This window comes from Numenius arquata, chromosome 1 (assembly GCF_964106895.1).
Source record: "Numenius arquata chromosome 1, bNumArq3.hap1.1, whole genome shotgun sequence".
Taxonomy (NCBI): domain Eukaryota; kingdom Metazoa; phylum Chordata; class Aves; order Charadriiformes; family Scolopacidae; genus Numenius; species Numenius arquata.
The window spans coordinates 42703019-42722046 of record NC_133576.1 but is presented as its reverse complement, the minus strand read 5'-3'; the positions used below and the strand labels follow the sequence as shown (position 1 = coordinate 42722046).

Sequence of the window (19028 nt, the reverse complement as noted above, 5' to 3'; positions counted from 1 at the left end):
TACCTGTTATGTAGGTGTTTGAAGAAACCTACCTTTATGTTTTGAAATTTTGATAAAAGCCAAGTTTTGTGTGGCATGTCCTGTTTCAAACATCTTTTCTTTTTAAGCAATCGGCCAGTGAAATTCACGGAGAAACCTCGACCAGGGGTTCAAATGCTTTGTTCTTCATTCAGTGTAGGTAAGTCATGTGCACATTGAGATTAGCATTGTAATTTCTCTTCTTTCCTCATTAGCAGTTATTATAATACTCTGGATCAGACATCTTTAAAATTTACAAAACCAGCAACTGTGTAGTAAGTAATTGTTTATATGTGTATTGTTAGCCTATGACGTAATTAAATAATGTGACTTGCCTTAGCTAACAGTGAAAGACTGTTGAGCTGAGTGATATTATTTTCCTTTTCCCATTGGTGATTTTACAGAAGTACAAGTCACCTGATGCTTGTTTACTTTTTATCCATCTTTACTGAATTTTCATTTTTCTTTAATCCCTTAGTATAATGTCAAGGATTTGCAAAATTAGTTCTCTAAGATAGCACGGTCAACAGCAGTGGAAGTGGTTTCTGCCGATAGCAGGAGGTCCTGATTCTGTACTAGTTGTATGCAGGAATAGTCATAAAAATCTCTTCTTTCTTAAGAATCCACAAATGAATCTGTACATATGCTTTGCTCCTGGCTTGTAGTCTTCTCTCATTCTAATCATGTAGGTGACTTGTGGGAAGGTTTACTGGTACCAGACAGCTTCAACATTAGAAGAAACTTGGGAATTTCAGAAATAAAATACAAATCAAAGTATAACTTCTTAGCGTTGTCAGGATATAGCCTTGGGTTGTGTTTGGGGTTTTTTTTGACAGCACTTACAGGTGCCAGGAGGCAGATGCTAGTATTGCTGCCACCGCAGCTGAATATTAGCGTACTTATACTGGTTTACTTAATGCTTCTACCCAGTTTTGAAGCAATTCACATGCTGCAAATGAGACACATACTACAATGAAAGAGTCGTGTAGATAATTCTGATGATGACTAGCCATATTCCCCATAATCAAAGGCTTCTGTGCACAATTAGTAGTGTTAGATGTTTCATCGTTCCCATAGTTACATATTTTAAAATCTTTGTAACACTGAGTATGACTATTTATTTTTACTATGGTTGAGACACTTTCTGGGGCAAGAGGGGGATTTCCTTCCACAGATGTATGTCAGTGGAAGAGCATAAACAATATGGCACTCTTCAGATTATTGTTTTTAAAAATAGGCATCTGAGAAATGTTGGTGATCTGTTTTAATTTCTTATACAGTAGCTTAATTATTGCTTGATTTTTATTTTTTTTTTTTACAGGTGGTATGTTTTTAGCAACTGGCAGCACTGACCATGTCATCAGGATGTATTTTTTTGGCTCTGAAACACCTGAGAAAATAGCTGAATTGGAAAGTCATGCTGTAAGTAAGATTGTTAAATCTAATAATTAGTCACTTCAAGCAGTATTGAAGTGGCAAGTTAATGTTGTTTAGTGGATTTGTAGCAATGCTCTTGTATTGAATATTTTTTAGAACTTATGCAGAATTTCATCTGGTCATCTCAATCTGACTTGACCATTTTAAAGGCTGGAATACATCAAGATGATACTTAGAATTCTGTCTTTTCAACTGGATGGCAGACATTCAGATTGGATATTAGGAAGAATTTTTACACTGAAAGGGTTATTAGACACTGGAATGGGCTGCCCAGGGAAGTGGTTGAGGCACCATCCCTGGAGGTTTTCAAAAGACGGGTTGACATAGTGCTTAGAGACATAGTTTACTAACATGGGGAGTTTTTTTGTATGGTTTTCTTTTGTTTTTTTTTATCAGAGTTAGGTTGATGGTTGAACTAGATGATCTTAAAGGTCCCTTCCAACCTAGATGATTCTATGATTTCTCTAATTTTAAAGTGTGTGGTTTGCTCAGTTGCTTTCCTCTGATAGAAGTGTGCTTATCCACCCACATATATGCTGTATACAGTAAGTAGATAGGCTGAGAATGTGGATTTCCTTACTCAAGTTATTTACCATTTGACACCTTTTGTGTTAAATCTTTAAATGGCATTGAGTTTCCAGAATTTTACTTCTGTTCATCTTGACCTTTATTCATGTCTTCAGTAAGTGTGCAAGCTACTTTATACTTAAGTAATGAGTTGGCTTGCTGGTTTAGAGTTGTTTCCCCATGTGCTTTATGTAGTGCATTGCTGTCTCTCTGCTTACTTTCTTGGTATAACCGGTACCTGTTAGGAAAAGAACTTCTTAAATAAAATACTCTCATTTATATTTGTGTACCTTGGTCCAGCAGACTCTGTATTCTAAGGAATCTAAGGGAAACTTGGCTTACATTTATGTGTTGAAGGTTGAGTCATGTTTTTTTCAGCACTCGATGCATAAAGAATCGGTAGTTCTACTATAGAAAATTTAGATTTAGTTGAGCTCTTAAAGCTCTTTCAAGGGCACCTCTTAAAATACTTATCCTCTTCATTTTGTTTGCCTTAATATGTTTTCTATAATACTGAATCTGACTTTAAGCATTTATGTTATAAAGATAAAGCTTGATCAATATGTATTTTGTATGTAGAAAAAATTTTTAGTTCTGAAGATAAACTCATCCGAGTGTGCTATTTACTTTTCCTCTATTTTTTATTGTGATAAAAATGAATAATTGTATATTTCTTTACAGAATAAATCACATGTAGTTTTTTTGTTGTTTCAGATTTTACTAAGCTCAGATTTGTCAAAACCATATTTCCTGTTTAAAAATGTAATTTCTAACAAAATATTCTTCCTTACAGGACAAAGTTGACAGCATTCAGTTTTCTAACAGTGGTGACAGGTAGGTTGAAAGGTCCTCAAATGTGAACAAACAATACAATGTTTTGGAATTAAGATGTATTATTGTTTGCACCTGGAGGTTTCCAGTAAGAAAATTCTACTTATTTTGACCTCAAAGGGGAAATTTGGACCAATCCAGGAGAGCAAAGTTAAATTTCTGCCTCAGCTTTCTATTCATCTTTGTTAGACAATGCCTTTGGACTGGCTGTGTTTTTTATTTACCTGGAGGAATGTTACCACTTTTTAACATACCCAGTGTATTTGTGGCTTCATAAATCTCCTCTTATCCCTCCTTTCCTTCCAGCTTTAGGAAGTATAGGATGAAAATAGAAATAGGAAAACGCAATGCAAATGATCTACAATAAGTTTTAATCCTTTTCATTTTTTTCTGGCCTATTTTTTTTTAAGGAAATAGCTTTAACAGTATTTTACAGCTGATTTTGGGGGCTTGGGAGAGAGTATTGTGTGAATTCCATTTGTAAAACTTCTCCTGTACTTGTAGTACAGAATGGAGTCAAAGTTGATCTCTGATTGGCCTATCGCTAATGAAGATATAGGTTTTAGCCTTCAGGGTAGGCCTACGTCTACAATCATAAGTTGTAGCTTTATTTTTTTGTTCTGTTTTGTGGGTTTTTTTCTCTTCTTGAAAGCCAGGTAACTGTGACAGAGAAGGGTAATAATCTACATTCAGTTTGGAAGTCGTAGTTTTCTTCCTTTTAGAAATATTCTTCTGCAATTATACTTGTCTTTGGGGCCACCATGTTGCACTGGTCCATCCATGTTGCCTGCATGGATTACTTTTCAAGGCAGTACCAAAAAAAAAAAAAAGGCAAAACTGCTCTTTTGCTTGGTGATGCTTTCTATGGAATGTGTTGAAAATTTATAATTATTATTAAAATTAATCACAGCAAATTAGCGCAGTCATGATATACCTAGCATGCAAACTTTTTCTGTGGGAGGTATGTCATCTCTCTTTTTCAGGGTTGTGATTCATGGACTGGGGAGATTATCTTTGGATGTCTCACAATGTTTCTTTCAGTTCCTCTCTTCATGAATTTCTATTCTGCTGCAGTGATAGTTCAGCAGTTAGTGAAATGGAAGTCTGAACTGCTGTGGTTTACACAGTTACTGTTAAAGTAAACCACTGGTGGTCTTCTCTTTTATGCACAGTTGTGGGTGGGAACATCTCAGGTTTTGCTGTGCTGATATATTCTTTCCTCTACTTCACTACCTGATACTCTACAATTTCAGAATGGTTTACTTTAAATACTTCACTGAATTATTGTAATTGGGAAGGCGTGGAGGATGACTTTGTGAATTGAGTTTAACTTCTGGAACTTGCTTCTCTGTTCTCTTTGTTTTGACAAACTTATTCAGTTTTTCAGTTCAGAAAAACTCTTTCCTGTGCTTCTTGAAAGAAAGTTAATGGACAGGTAACTGTAAAGAATTCCCTTGCACACAAATTGAAGATTTCATTTCGATGAGTCTTTCATTGTAATGTTTTAAATTGTGGTAGCGTGTAACGCTGAATATACTTTCATGCAGATTCTTTTGAAAATGAATTAACTATCTTTTAAAACTTCTTCAAGGTTTATAAGTGGCAGCAGAGATGGAACAGCTCGAATCTGGCGTTTTGAGCAAGCAGAATGGAGGAGTATTTTGTTGGATATGTCTGATCGATTACCAGGGTAGGTGAAGTGTTGTCTTTTTTTTTATCTGTTATGTAAAGTCAGAAATTTTGAAAAACTCATCAACTGCACTTAACTTACCGTCAAACTAGAGCGAGCCTTAGTACTATTATGATCAAGTGGTGTGGTCTTTGGGGGGGTAAAATGAGTGTTCTGGTGATGTAATAACTTGCTAAATTTTAGTCTGAGCTTGAATAAAAGCATAAATATTTGTATAGCTTTCAAATGTACACTGTACCAAATTAATTACCTTTTATTTGTTAAGGAGAAAAGTGAACAGAAAGTGCAGTAGATCTTCTCTATCTGGATTTCAGTCAGATGCCTGACATGTCACAGGAGAAATGTTTTTAGATTAATAAAAATAAGGTAGATGATAACCTCTTTCCAGGAGAGGTCAAGACAGGTAATAGGTTTGTTTCATCAAGGACTGATCTTGCTGCCTATTTTCATTGATTCTTCTGTACTTTTTAAAAAAGTACATTAATGAGATATGCTGGTGGCACACAGTTTGAATAGTGCTATTACAGATGAAGATCAGGGTATTACATGGCACTCAATAAACCTGAAGGATAGATGATTTAAAGCAGTACAGAATGTTCAGTCAACTTTTATAGACTGAAATGCAGAAATGAATTTGTAGGTGATTATATGAGGGAAGGAACAAACACGGAAAACAAACCTTGGGTACACTAGTTGATTGGAGGTTGATTGCAAGCTCTTGTGATGCAGCCATAGGGGGGGGAAATGGTTTTACTAAGAAGGGAGGAGGTATTAATATTTGAGATTTGACTGTGGCATCTCTTTGGGTTAATATGTACAATTGTAGGTGTGTATAGTTGAGAAAGGGTCTTTGTAAGAGAGGCTACTAGTTGACGTGGAATATAGATACCTTCACACAGTTATCTTTCAAAGAAAGCTTGTTCCTTCAGTTGACTAAGATGCTGAGAAGGAATGTTACAGTATACTATGAATGTATTTTGGGGAGAAAAATGAGACAGTAGATTGAGGTTAATACAAAATACTATGTTATGTTGGGAATCAGAAAAAAAGCTTAGTTAATGTAGAGGTTAGTTACTAAAACAGGTTTTAGTTGGAAAAAGCTGTTCTGAAACAGTTTTTAGTTGGAAAGCTATTGGCTGTAAGAAGTCCAAATTTTTAAATGATTTATGTTAGGACTCTTAATTGTAGAAGAGACGAGACTCCATGAAAAAGGAAAGCCTTTTCACCCTGCATCTCAAATGGGAAAGAGGTTATCATGTCCTATGACATAAGTATGCTAGAAATCCGGATTTGCTTTATAGTTGATTGCTTCAAAAAGAATGAAGTTTATGGACAAAAGTTTCAAAACAAATTTAATCCTTAACTTCCCTTCCCTTGTCTCATTATTAACATGCGACAGGAGGTTATTTTTCAGTATTTTGAGATTGAAATGGGCTAATTAAAAATCTCATGCCTGTTCAACTCTTCAAAACAGTGAAATGTGTTCAGAAGAAGACAAATTTATGAAGCCTAAAGTAACCATGATAGCTTGGAACCAAAATGATAGCTATGTCGTTACGGCTGTGAATAATCATCTGCTCAAAGTGTGGAATTCCTGTACAGGACAATTGCTTCATGACTTGGTGGTATGTAATTTTACTTGCTTTTTGAAGTAGATGGTCTTCTTAGAATTGCAGTGGTAAGTACATGTTGAGTTCCTAATCAGATCTGATTTGTCTTGAAAACTCTGTATAAATGATAAAGCAAGTGTAGTGTTTCCTGGATTTTTTTTTCAACAAAAACTAGCTGCTTCCTCCTGCGTTTGAACAATCCTTTCCCTAGTTGCTGTGTGGAGTTTGTCTCCCCTGTGGAATAAATAAAAATTTTTGTGCAGTAACATACTTGTCCATTGAATAGTTCACTGTCACTTGACAAAAGCTTCATATTTCTAGAGTTTTTGCTTGAATCTAGAAATGTATTAAATTTAGAATAATGAAGTCTTTTTGGCTGCCTGGGGTTCTGCGCCACTTGAGTGCCACGGGTAGCAGTTTAGAAGATATACTGTGGAATCTGTAAAAGTCCATATATTTTTGGAGGCAGTTTGTAGGGATCTAATTTTCCAGAAGTGTGAGGAGAGGACAGTACAGTACTTGAGTCTCTATTGTAAGTATCCTATTGATGTGGATTTATCTTCTCTAATTTGCATGTGATGTCCAATTTTAAATTCTAGGGGCACGCGGATGAAGTATTTGTCTTGGAGACCCATCCTTTTGATTCCAGGATAATGTTGTCTGCGGGTCATGATGGCAACATCTTTATCTGGGACATTACCAAAGGCACAAAAACAAAGCATTATTTTAACATGGTAAGACCATTTCTAAACTCCTGTTTGTTTTTTTTTTCTCAGAACACAGCAGTGTCTTCATATACTAGTTTAAGAAATTGTCCCCAGCCCACACACTCTTTTGGGTGAAAAAAACCCAAGCAACCAAAACCCACCATAAAACCCCAAACTATCAAAATTTATGAGTTTCTCTGGAGCTTTTACTTCTGAATTTCTTGGTTATTGTAACTGTGGGTGCAAAGTGACCAGGAGCCAGTTTTAACAGTTTGATGTTGCAGAAAGGGAGGACTGGGATTGCCTCTCTTGTCTGCTCTCAGCTGCCCGCTTCCATTCTCCACTTTGAATCAGATGCCTCTCACTGGACCTTTTACTAAGCTGAATCAGTTCACTAATTTGCTGCAAAAGTATTCCCCACTTCCTTTTACTGCTACTTTCCTGTAGGGCTTCTGAGTTGAATTTGGTTAGGGATGTCTTGGTAAGTTCCGAGACAAAGAAGCTGAGTTGTAAGAATGTGCGGTTGGGGTTGGGTGTGAGATGCGGGGGAGCAGAGCAGGACTTTACTTTCATTATTGTCAATATCTGAGCTCTTCAAACTTCACCAGCTGATTAGGACTTCTTGGTCTGTGAGGTGTTGTAAATAGTTGACAACAGCGCTTTTCCACTCTTTGTTCCTAAAGATCATCTTGCAGCTCATTCATAGTTTTCCTTGAGATGAGGTGCCATCTAAAAGACTGAAAGGACCATTATTTCAAGAGTCTTATGGACAAATACTTGTACTCTCAACTGTCTTAAAAATGATAGTATTATTACCCTAAGCATTATTGGATTGGCACAGTTCTTCTTGAGAGCTCCCATGACATTCCCACTCCATTTGATTGCTCATGATCAACACTTTAGGTTATTTTCTCTGAGGCTTAAGTTATGATCCAGTGTTCATGTTAATTTTTTAATATTTTTTTTCTGTTTACAGTCAATAGCGAAGTGATGTTTGTTTTTTTCTTTAGCTTTAAGATTCCGTGTGCTTTTCTTGAAAGTGGTTTAACAAAATCAGTATCTGTTAGCTGCAATTTACTTTGAAGCAATATACTAACAGCTAAAAAGCCTCAAAAAACTTTTTTTTTTTTAACAGTAAGTTTCCATAGCCTTTAATGCATCTTTTAAAACTGTGTGATTCGGGATGTAAATTTACATATCGGGGAAAATAAATAAACTGAAGTAATGAGATTATTTGTGCTTTGATGGAGTTATTTTAAGAGTTGCGTGAGTGCTTTTGAGACAGTAATTAATTTTTGATGCTTCATTATTGTTTGCTCAAAAAAATTGGTCAAATAGTCTTGAGTTTCTTTCTTTCAATCTAGATCGAAGGCCAAGGACATGGTGCTGTTTTTGACTGTAAATTTTCACCAGATGGGCAGCATTTTGCATGTACAGATTCTCATGGGCATCTACTGATATTTGGTTTTGGCTGTAGCAGACCTTATGAAAAGGTAAGTTCAGCTTTTTATTAAAACTGTTTATTCAAGCTTCTAACTGAAATTAGATTAGTTACGTTCATTCCTCTAAAACATCATATGTAAAAAAGAGTTTTGTATGGGTACAGGATCTAAATATAATGGGTTCCTTGATGGCTGAGAGTTCTCTTGTGCGTATGGTCCTGACACAGCAGAAACAACCAGTGTCTTAACATTCCCTTCAGAGTAGCTTTCAGAAACTTTTCTGGAATGCATTTTCTTCTTCCAGCTAGCTAATTTGCATGTTAATTGTTCAGTCTCTTTCTTGAAAGAAACGACTTCTATTTCTGAAAATAGTTTATTGCACTGCTGCCTAATTAACAAAAAAGCTGACTTGTTTGTGTGTTAGGAATAATTTGCTGGTTTATTTCAGTTATAACTTACAGTTCTTTAGGCCTTTCCTTATTCAAGCTTATTTTAATAAGTAAAAGTAAATATTTATCCAATACTGGCTTTTGAAGCGTTAGAAAAATGTGCATGCGATAGATTCAAAAAAGCAAAACATTTATCAGCCTGTTCCCTTTTTGTTTTGCTAAATACATGTGTTTCCGTTTTTTCAAAATAGCTCTCAAAAGTGCAGTTCTAGCCTATGCTTTTCTTTGCTTCCCCCTCAGTTTTTTTAAAGTTGCAATGGTAATTCCATGTTTGTCATTTTATAGAACTATTTTTTTCTTGCTCTACATTCTTAGCTGAAATTGAAACTTATTTTCTTCATCTTGCTCGTCATTGCTAGGAGCAAAATTCTGACTGTGATCTAATACTTGTGTAACTGTTTTCCTTCAGCTGCATGGATTTAATAGGCTGTTTTTGTTGCAGAAGAAATTCCTGGTGGATATTGCATGACTAAGAAAGAACTTTATTTTGAGAGCTTATGTTGAACTTAAGACAATTATTTCCTTGCATGGAAGCCAAGGAAGTGTTTCTTAATTGTGTAGGGAAAAAAAATAAATTATATGTAAAATATTTTTAAATGTAAGCAGTGCTTCTGCTTTAAGTTACTTCAGTTATTGTTTTCTAAAAGCATTTTGTTGCCTGCAAAACCACTATCAAAAAACAGGAGTGCTGCAACACCCATGTAGGTTAATTGTAGCTATATATAACTCTCTTTTTAAAAGTTACTGGCAACTTGCCCTTTCTTTTACCTTTCAGGAGATTTTAGATATTTTAGTGTCACTTGTTCTTCTCTGTTATTTAGCTTTTTTTTTTTTCAAATTGATAACATAAAAACTTTATTTCTTTCTAGATTCCTGATCAGATGTTCTTCCATACTGACTATAGGCCACTTATTCGAGACTCTAACAATTATGTCCTAGATGAGCAGACTCAACAGGCACCTCATCTCATGCCCCCTCCCTTCTTAGTAGATGTGGATGGAAACCCTCATCCAACAAAATATCAAAGATTGGTGCCAGGAAGAGAGAATTGTGCTGATGAACATTTGATTCCTCAACTTGGATATGTAGCAACAAGTAAGAACAATTTCACAAAAGACCTACATCCAGAAGTTAGAGTTACTGTAGTCATTTTGAATGGGAGCAGAGTAGACATGATATAGGTGGTTTAAAAATGCCATTGTTTTCTCACATGCTAGCCATTGTGTGTTTATGTTTACTAAAGATGCTGAAAGGTCCCACAGTGAATATGATTTTTAAACAAGCCAAAAAATAAAAATTGGTTGTTCAAGTGGATGTCTTGGTTCTTTTCTGCAGGCACTGACATGCACAAACTGTGTTGGAGTTGTAGACTCCATAAATGTTTTATTTGGATTAAGCAATTGGAATAATTTCAAGCATGGTTTTCATTGTGTCTAGTTGTAGAACATGTCTCACTGATGTGAACAATGAGATCATTTGCTATAGTCAGTTAGTTAACTAAATCCATTCGTTTTATTTGTATTAAACTTGCAAGGTGACGGGGAAGTGGTTGAACAAGTTATAGGTCAACAGACAGTTGATCAGGATGACCAAGGCTTGGAGCCCAGCATTCTCGATGGCATGATTAGACAATTGCAGCTAGAACAAGATCAAAGAACTGGAGCCGATCAAGAATCTGCTTCAAGTGGTCTACAAAATGGGGAAGGAACACCTAGAAGAGGTTAGTACTTGCTGATAAATTCTTAAGTAATTGTTCTGACTGTTTTTATTACACTGTATGAAATACTTCAGACAGGTTTTAACTTTAGTGTTATTTGGGGGGCTTAGATTCCCTTAACATAGGGATATCTTGTTAAGATCTTTTTATTACTAAAACATTGCCACTCCTATGATTAAGTTACAAAACAAAGCCTTTAGCTTTTCCTTTTAAAGAGCGTTACTTGTATTTCTTGCAGAGTGCTGCATATTTAATAATATTTGTAGACTACTCAACAGTTACAGGAGCTGCATTTATTCTCTTCTAAAGTTTGCAAAATTAGTATTTTACCATTATGCAAACTGGGTTCCCCTCTTCCTTCTCTACAGATTAAAACCACTCTTCTGATCTGTGTCCTTGTAGTTTTAATTACATAAGCTCAGCTACATAAAAGTGCTTTTGAGAACTCATTAGCCTTAGAGCTGCCTGAAATCGTTTCAGAAGAACACCTCTGTCACATTATACATCCTTTCACTGTATTAAAATAGTAGTAGAAATAACCATTTTAAAAGTATATGTGTAATCTCACGGTATTTTCTACAAGACACATAATTTCCTGAAGGTGATAACTAGTCATTTAGTCCTGTACTTACAATTGTGAAGATAAAAATGTGTCAGGTATTAATTTTTTATCTTGTAGTAGAAAGAAACAGGGCTCCAATTCTATGTAGTCTGGAAAAAATGTTTTTGTTTCTATATTTTAGCTTTTAGAAGACCAAGTTTCGACATCCAGTCTCCTCCTAATATTGGTCTGCGACGTAGTGGGCAAGTTGAAGGTGTGCGTCAGATGCATCAGAATGCTCCACGAAGTCAGATGGCCACTGAGCGAGACCTGCAGGCTTGGAGACGAAGAGTTGTTGTACCAGAAATACCACCAAGCTTACTCAGGTCTGTAGACAGGTTACTGGGCTGCAGATATGACTAGAGAGAACTCATCATGTTTTTTCTAAATCTAGTGCTATTAGACCTAAGCTAAAGTAGATATGTGGTAGAAACTGAAATAATTCAGTATTACGGTCAGTTGTGCTTAAAAACTGTCAATGGTAAAGTTCATTCAATAAAAGTAAGTGGAGGTTGCTCTAGTTTCATAGAGAATAATTCTCACATACTTCAATATTCTAAGTCAACTTAAAGGACAGCTGGATTACCTAGATCTTTTTAATTTTCCAAAATGAAGGGATATAGATTAAATTGATTTACATGAAAGAGATCAAAGAGGTTGTGCTTTTATGAGACTTTGGGGGGATGATGTGCTATGACCAGAAGCTGAACTGGGCTCTTGAAATGCTAAAACAGTTAGCTGCTTTCAAAAGTTCTATCAGTATGCATCCGTGAAAAGGAGGCTTAATATTGGTAGTTAAATATTTCTTTTTAGTGGTGCAGCTATATGTGCTGCCACATCTCTGAAATTTTCAAAAAGCTTTCCCAGTGTTGGGAGGTAGGAAAAAAAGGGAAAAATGTGGATTAAAAATGGGACTGAAAAAGTTTATTATATTCTGATATTTGCAGGGAAGACTTCCTTAATATCCATCTTCTTTACTCTATCTGGAAATGAGAGGACATATGTTATAGATGTTTGAGTAATAATGATGTCTGAAATTAATAATGTAATGGAATTAGGGTTTTTTAGATACTTTAAAGAGAATGGACCTTATAACTTTTCAGCATTGTCAAAACAGATGTAGAATTAGATGTTCATTACTTTCTTGTAGGAAGCAGGAAGAATATCGAATTGCCAAAGGGGAAGAAGAGAGAGATCTTTATGCAACAGAGAAGAAAAAGTCATTTGAGTCATTGGAAAAGGTATGCAGCAGCTTCCAGGAATAAGACATGGTTTAAAAAAATGATAGCAGATGTTTCCGAATGGATGACCCTCAAAGGTTTCTGCTGATTCAGCTTCCACTTGTTGCAATGGACAAGTTTTGATTTATTTTTACAAATACCTAGAATTTTTTTTCTTTGTCTTGCCTCCTTCCACCGAAGGTATTTCGTAGTAATTTTTAAAGGCAGGCTTGATTTCAGGCCATTCTAGTTTTATTGAAGTTGAAGTTTCAAAGGCAGTTGTTGCAGGTCTAGGCTAAAGCATTGAGGTGCAAATGAGAATGTTCAAGGTTCTATATTTGAAGAGTTATAGGCTATATCGCTTTTTCCTTGTCATTTTACCTTAGATGGCAATGTTTTGTGTATGGGGCAACTTTTTCAGACTTTCCTTGTTTTGAATGATTTTTTTTTTTCATTACCTATTTTTTCAATAGATCATTAAGAAGGAAAAACTAGTTCTTGGTCTGCTTTTGTGAGATAGTTGCCTGGTTCACTGTGTCTTGCAGTACAAAACAATTTGATGCAAGAATTCTATTGGATGATCCCCTTAACTGGAGGGAGTTGTGGATTTCTGGTCCTCTCAGAATTGCACATTGTAGGCAGTTAATGTCTTGATTCTGTAAATATATTTATCAGGTAATGTGAATGGACGTATTGCTTACAGTAGTTTATTAAGAGCGATTTCTTAGAACAACTACTAAATGGATCAGCAAATTTAAAACTATTGGCTTACAGGAAAATTATTTCTTGTGAAAAGGAGTTTTGATGTGATCAGACTGATGTGATGAGGTCCTTTCAGTTTTTGCCTTCAGCAGTGCTTTTAGCCACCCTTTCACCCCCATAAAAGTTTGCCACATACTTTTACATTAACTTTTTTTTTTCTTCACTTCTTATGTAAATTAGAGTGACTCTGAGTCTTCATTAATACAATCTAAGCGTAGACTGCATAGACGGAAATACCGCAATTACCGAACACGGCATAACATTGAACAGCTGGAGTCTTCTGATGAAGAAAGAGATAACTGTTTTGGCTTGATAGAGCAGGTAAGTTCTTTTCCGAGTTCTCTATTTTGAACTTGAGTTCCTCAGTAAGTGAAGTTTAGTGTAAGTGTGCCTTTTGTCTCCTAAAACAAGCAAGCAAACAAAAAACCAAACCCCTCTTTTACCAGGGAAAGTATATCTGGAAGTGTCGTTGTTGTTAGCACTTCTGAAACCTAGTTACTTTAATGATGGCAGTCTTTTTATAAAACGGGTGAACTATTTTTGCTGAGAGTCTTTTAAAGCAAATCCACAGCCCAAGGCAAAAAACTGATGTACAATGACAAGATTGGCTTAACGTGAAGTTTGGATTTTGGATGCGTTTTGCTATTTCCCTGTGAAAACCTTCCAAATTTGTGCATGCACCTAAAACTGGAAGTTTCGGAGGTTCTTGATAATGCGTTGTTACGGCCTGATAATGTGATTCTTCCACAGTCTCTTTATCCTGGCTGAGTCCTGGCTTGGGGTGAAACAGGACTTTGCTGTGGGTAGCAGGAGCTTTTGACTGTTGTGTTATCAGATGCTGTAAATCAGTGGTAGGACTTCTTGGACTACAGTTGTCTTGCCTTGCACACAAGGAAATAGTCTCAAACTGGGAAAGGTGAAGTGTCTCTACTCCTTCCTTAGTGGAAGTAGTAGAGAAGGTCGGCCTTATTGGACTAGTCACTTACTTTGTTAAGGAAGAATGGTGAACAAAACGGGGAACATTGAGGAGATAAGATCATTTTGTAAGTAAGATGAAGAATTACATACTTTAGAAATGGACTTTCTTCTCCTAGCCTCTTAACAAAAAAATCCTACGTGTTTACAAACAATAGATCACTTAAATTTAATAAAAAGTTCAAGTTTTCCTTGTTTTGGGAATAGGGTGGAAGGGGAGTTAACAGGAGACTTCTGGCACCTGTCAAATCCAAAGCAAAAAATGCAAATAGGAGAGTATGTACACTGTCCTGTAAATGGTACATATCCTTAAATATTTTTGAAGAAGTGATGTTAGATCTAATAAAACTACAACTAGCAATACTATAAGAAGCTGAGCTTTGATGTAAATTTTGTTTATTTGTTTTAAACGTAGGATAAAAGAGAAGAACTGGCTTAGTGTACAGGATGAACAATATTCACTGTATGAACAGATCTTAGAGGGAAGACTGTTAACTTTGTTACTCTGAAAATGTCAAAGAAATAATCAGTTGGATTAATTCCAACAGTCTTGAACTTGAAGTTGCAAGTGAAATCTTTTCTTACTCTTCTTTTTGCTTGACAACATATAACTTGAGACAAGCAAGTCATTATAGTCATTTCAGTTATGTAAAACACATTTAAAGCATGAAATTAATGCAAATAGATTTTTGAACAACAATCAAGAAATTACTTGAGTTGTAATATATTTTGATGTATCTTTCACTGAATTTTTCACTGAATTTTTAGAGTTGGAAGGGACCGTAAAGATCATCTAGTCCAACTCCCCTGCTGAAGCAGGATTGCCCAGAGCATGTTAGAGCATCTTAACTGAATTTTTCACTGAATTTTTAGAGTTGGAAGAGACCATAAAGATCTTCACTGTTTAGTTTTGCATTTAAATATATGCATAAATACACTCAATTAGTACTTTGTCAATCAGCTGATACTAAAATCAGAAAAATCACCTGATTTTAACTTGCATAACTTATGAAAAAAAAAAATCATAGAAGTGCTACTCCTGTAACAGAATATACCCGTGTTGTGTGTGGATGGGAGATGTGATAGTTTTCTTTGATTTGTTTCTTTTGCAATCTTTCAATTCTTCCTTTACATTTTAATGTGCTAGATTTTATTGTGTACTTTTACATGACCTAATCACAGCATCATGAATCTGGAATTTGAAGGACTCTAAATCGCCCACCACTTTGTTCTGATAAACAATGTGACCTTATCCTTAGACTATAAAAAAAATAGAACTGTCATACGGTAGGGGGGACAGAAGTGTTGCTTTGTCAAGAGTGGCTACAGCAGGTGGATCCACATGTTGCTAATGAAATGTGAGTGAATATACAGAAATTGATTAATAGTGCACTCCTGAGGTTAATAGGGTAAGTTGAAATCAGCTACAGAAAAGAACTACTTTAATTTCCATTTTAACAACTCTTTTTACCAAATTTCTTCCTAACTTGATAACATGTAGACATGGAGAATGTGTTCTTTATTTTAAACCCTTAGAACATGTGCTGTGAGAAGGTTTTAGATTGACTCTGTATATTTTTAAACTCAGGAAGCTGAAGAAAGTGAGGGTTCTGGCTCATCTGATGAAGAGGAAGAATGGAGAAGTGATAAGAAAAGCAACAGTAATAGTTCTAGGTAAAAGAGAACCAACAAATCCCAGCTTCTAGTGTAACGAGTTTTACTTGAATTTTGGCAAGTTAAAAGTATGGAAGTTCTGGTGTGCTTTGTATGTAATAATGCTTTGTAGGGTACTGTACTGACACACTGTATTGTTATTCAGTATTCCACTTCACCAAAGCGTTGCTGTCTTTTAATGTAGTTTCAAATAATTTGGCTTTTTTTACTAGTTGGCAAGGAGAAGGAAGATAGTCTGGAACTCTTGTTTTTTATAGGGTGCTTTGTTCTTTTGATTTTTGAGGAGTAGGGTTTTTTGTTTTGTTTTTTAATAATGAAGCAACAGTCAGTTGCTTGCTCTTGGAAAAATGGTTGGAAAAAAAATCTTAATTTTGATAAGGTTGCAATTTTATTGAGAACTGAAGTTCTAGATTTTAATAACTTTACTATGGCTTTTTTAGATATTCTTTCTAGAACTCTGTGGTAGTAGAACTAAAAAATACTGAGAGAGAGAAAAAAAGCGAATGTGTACCGGTGAGATTTGCATAACTGTTTTTAAAGAATTTAAGTAGTGTTTCGCTAGTGTCGTCTTAGGGAGAGCTCTTAACTAGTCCGGAATTTCATTGCACAACTTTCTTGAATAAAATTACTGATTTTTTTAGAATGCACCAGACTTAATGAATTCTAATTTTTAAAAAAAACATGCTTTGAATTAGTGTGTTCCCAAAAATTATGTTAAACATCAAGTGAAGTAATTGTTACAACAGGTCAAAGTAATTTTAGTTCTTTTGATAGTGCTTTCAACAGCAACCTATATCTGCAGAGACTTTAGCATTCTGGCATATTGACAACTTGGTTCTCTGTTTGTATTTTCCCTGACCCCATCCACTACGGATAGTGATTCTTCAAGTAGGTACTCTGACTGGATTGCTGATGCAGGGATTAACCTACAACCTCCAGTACGGACTTCTCGACGCAAAGCTATCAGATATTGCAGTACTTCAGAAGATGAAGTATCAGCAGAGAAATCATCTCCTCCAAAGAGAAGAAGAAGAAAAAGGAGAAAAAAGCCCAAACCAAAGAAGCAGGAGGAGGTATCCAGTTAATTTCTTCTACTCACTTTTTAAGGAATTTCTCTCTTAGATTTTTAGACCTCTTCACTGTTAAAGTAATTGTTATTGTTGTTGGACAAGATGATGGTATCACTACATTACAGTGTACCCTTAATTTGGGACCATTCAAAATGCAAGTTATCTGCTGATTTGTATGTAAGAATCAGCATTCCAAGTGAAGTCATTTTCACTTTTTAATTAAAAAGGGTTCTCAAGGTTGCTGGTATCAAAGGGGAAATGTGATTATTAAAAAGCTGTACAGAATATTAGACTAAAACCCTGTTAAATGGTCTAGTTTTAAGTAACGTGTCTTTTTGAAAACTTAGGGGATATAGTCACTGTATTTATGGTCACCATTTATACTTGGGTTGAATTTTTAATTTTTTAAGTTACAAGAACTATATTTTAAGTTACAATACCTATTATTTGGTGTTTTCTACCATAAAGGGGAAAATATATGGTGAGGTTTTTTTAATGCTTGGGGTAATTTTGGTGTCTTTCTATCCTTTCACTTTCTTCCAAGTATTGTTAAAATATTATTTTTGGAACTGTTTTAATATGGGTATTTACTGTGCAATATCTCTCACAATTTTTCGTCTTCAAATAGTTTCTTGCAACTTGATAGACTTTTAATTGGGCACTGAGACTGCCATCTAAATTTAAAACTTTGTTTCTCTTAAGACCTGCATAATAGTAATCTTGCTCACTCAAGTCTTCATATAGGAAAGGAATGCATAGTATTAGTACTACAAATACAGTTACAATTCCGTGAAGGAGTTTTGCTAAACATTTTGGAAATGTAGGTTAGTTTTTTATAAGTTAAGCAAATTAAAATGGAATGAGTTATGTTGATGTCATGTCAGCAGTACATCCAATATGTCTAATTTTGCTCTCTATTAAATGTGAAGGCTAATGCTACAACAGAACCAGTGAACTTAGAATTTTCCTATGATTGGCATCCTCCTGTTTGGATAACAGACACAGCTCTTCGAAGATCCCCTTTTGTTCCTCAGATGGGCGATGAGGTAGGAATATTGATTAAAATCTTTAAATGCTTGTGTGAAATAACATTATTATAGTTACTAAATACAGGATAATATTTACTGTTTGGTTTCCTTTTGTTTGGTGTTTTGGTTTTAGGTAATATATTTCCGCCAAGGACATGAAGCTTACATTGAAGCAGTTAGAAGAAATAACATTTATGAACTGAATCCACACAAGGAGCCATGGAGAAAAGTAGTCCTTAGGGTAGGTCTGCATTGATGATAGTGTGAGTTCATTACTAGAGGTCTGTGAATGAAGATTTGTATTACACTGGTGGCAAAACATTGATTTTTTTTTTTTTTTTTGAGGTTATGCTGTTTCCCATAATGTTTCCTTATGGAAACAACAGGGGAAAGTGTCTTCAATTACCAGAGTATCTTCAAAGTTACCTGTGGGAAGTCCAAATGTAAATATCTGTGTTAAAATTGCCACGTCTGACGGACTGTCTTCCATTGAAATCTCAAATACATTTTCAGTATTTTTGGCTTTTTGGATGCAGGCACAATTAATGTGCCGGGTTAAATAATATTAAATTAGTAGTTCTGTGCATAGTCCGGAAGGTAATACTTGCTGAAACTGTTTGTTCTTACCTGTAGGATCAGGAATTGGTAAAAATTGTTGGAATTAGATACGAAGTTGGTCCTCCCACATTGTGTTGCCTCAAGCTTGCCTTTATAGATCATGCCACCGGAAAACATACAGACAAATCATTTTCCATCAGGTATGTTCATCTTTATTTTTCTGAGAAGTAAAAGTACATTTCTTTATAAGCTTCTTGCTAAAGCCCAAAGGCACATACATGGAAAGGATTTTTTTTTTTTTTTTTTATTTCTAGATACCATGATATGCCAGATGTTATTGACTTCCTTATATTACGTCAGTTCTATGATGAAGCACGGCAAAGGAACTGGCAAGCTTGTAAGTGTGTTCTTGAAGTATTTGATTAAACAGTTTTGAAATAATCGTTTTCCTTGGCTAATTGCTGAATATGCTAGATGCTACTTGCTTGTAACTTCAGAGGCCTCTCTGGTAGGTAAGGTCCCTTTCCCCATTAGAAATTTGAGCTTACTAACTGCTGTACTAAGTGTTTTGGAGGGATTACCATAGATCTAAGATACAAAACATATAGTGATACTCTAGTACTTCCTTTTCTTATTTTATAGCTAAATAGCAAACTTGTTTAGATTTTAGCA

At 35.2% G+C, this 19028-nt stretch overlaps 1 protein-coding gene across 1 annotated transcript in view; it reads left to right on the top strand.

Moving 5' to 3' along the window:
* The window catches only part of BRWD1 (bromodomain and WD repeat domain containing 1), a 59642-nt gene that overhangs the window by 10749 nt on the left and 29865 nt on the right, over positions 1–19028 (top strand). Inside the window, exons 10-27 of the mRNA XM_074144861.1 lie at positions 108–178; positions 1340–1440; positions 2816–2856; positions 4445–4543; positions 6018–6168; positions 6753–6887; positions 8225–8353; positions 9621–9846; positions 10286–10471; positions 11212–11395; positions 12220–12310; positions 13232–13372; positions 15615–15700; positions 16578–16773; positions 17700–17816; positions 17932–18039; positions 18432–18556; positions 18671–18753. Of these exons, the coding sequence (XP_074000962.1) occupies positions 108–178; positions 1340–1440; positions 2816–2856; positions 4445–4543; positions 6018–6168; positions 6753–6887; positions 8225–8353; positions 9621–9846; positions 10286–10471; positions 11212–11395; positions 12220–12310; positions 13232–13372; positions 15615–15700; positions 16578–16773; positions 17700–17816; positions 17932–18039; positions 18432–18556; positions 18671–18753 (2270 nt within the window). The remainder of the gene's footprint in view (positions 1–107; positions 179–1339; positions 1441–2815; positions 2857–4444; positions 4544–6017; positions 6169–6752; positions 6888–8224; positions 8354–9620; positions 9847–10285; positions 10472–11211; positions 11396–12219; positions 12311–13231; positions 13373–15614; positions 15701–16577; positions 16774–17699; positions 17817–17931; positions 18040–18431; positions 18557–18670; positions 18754–19028) is intronic.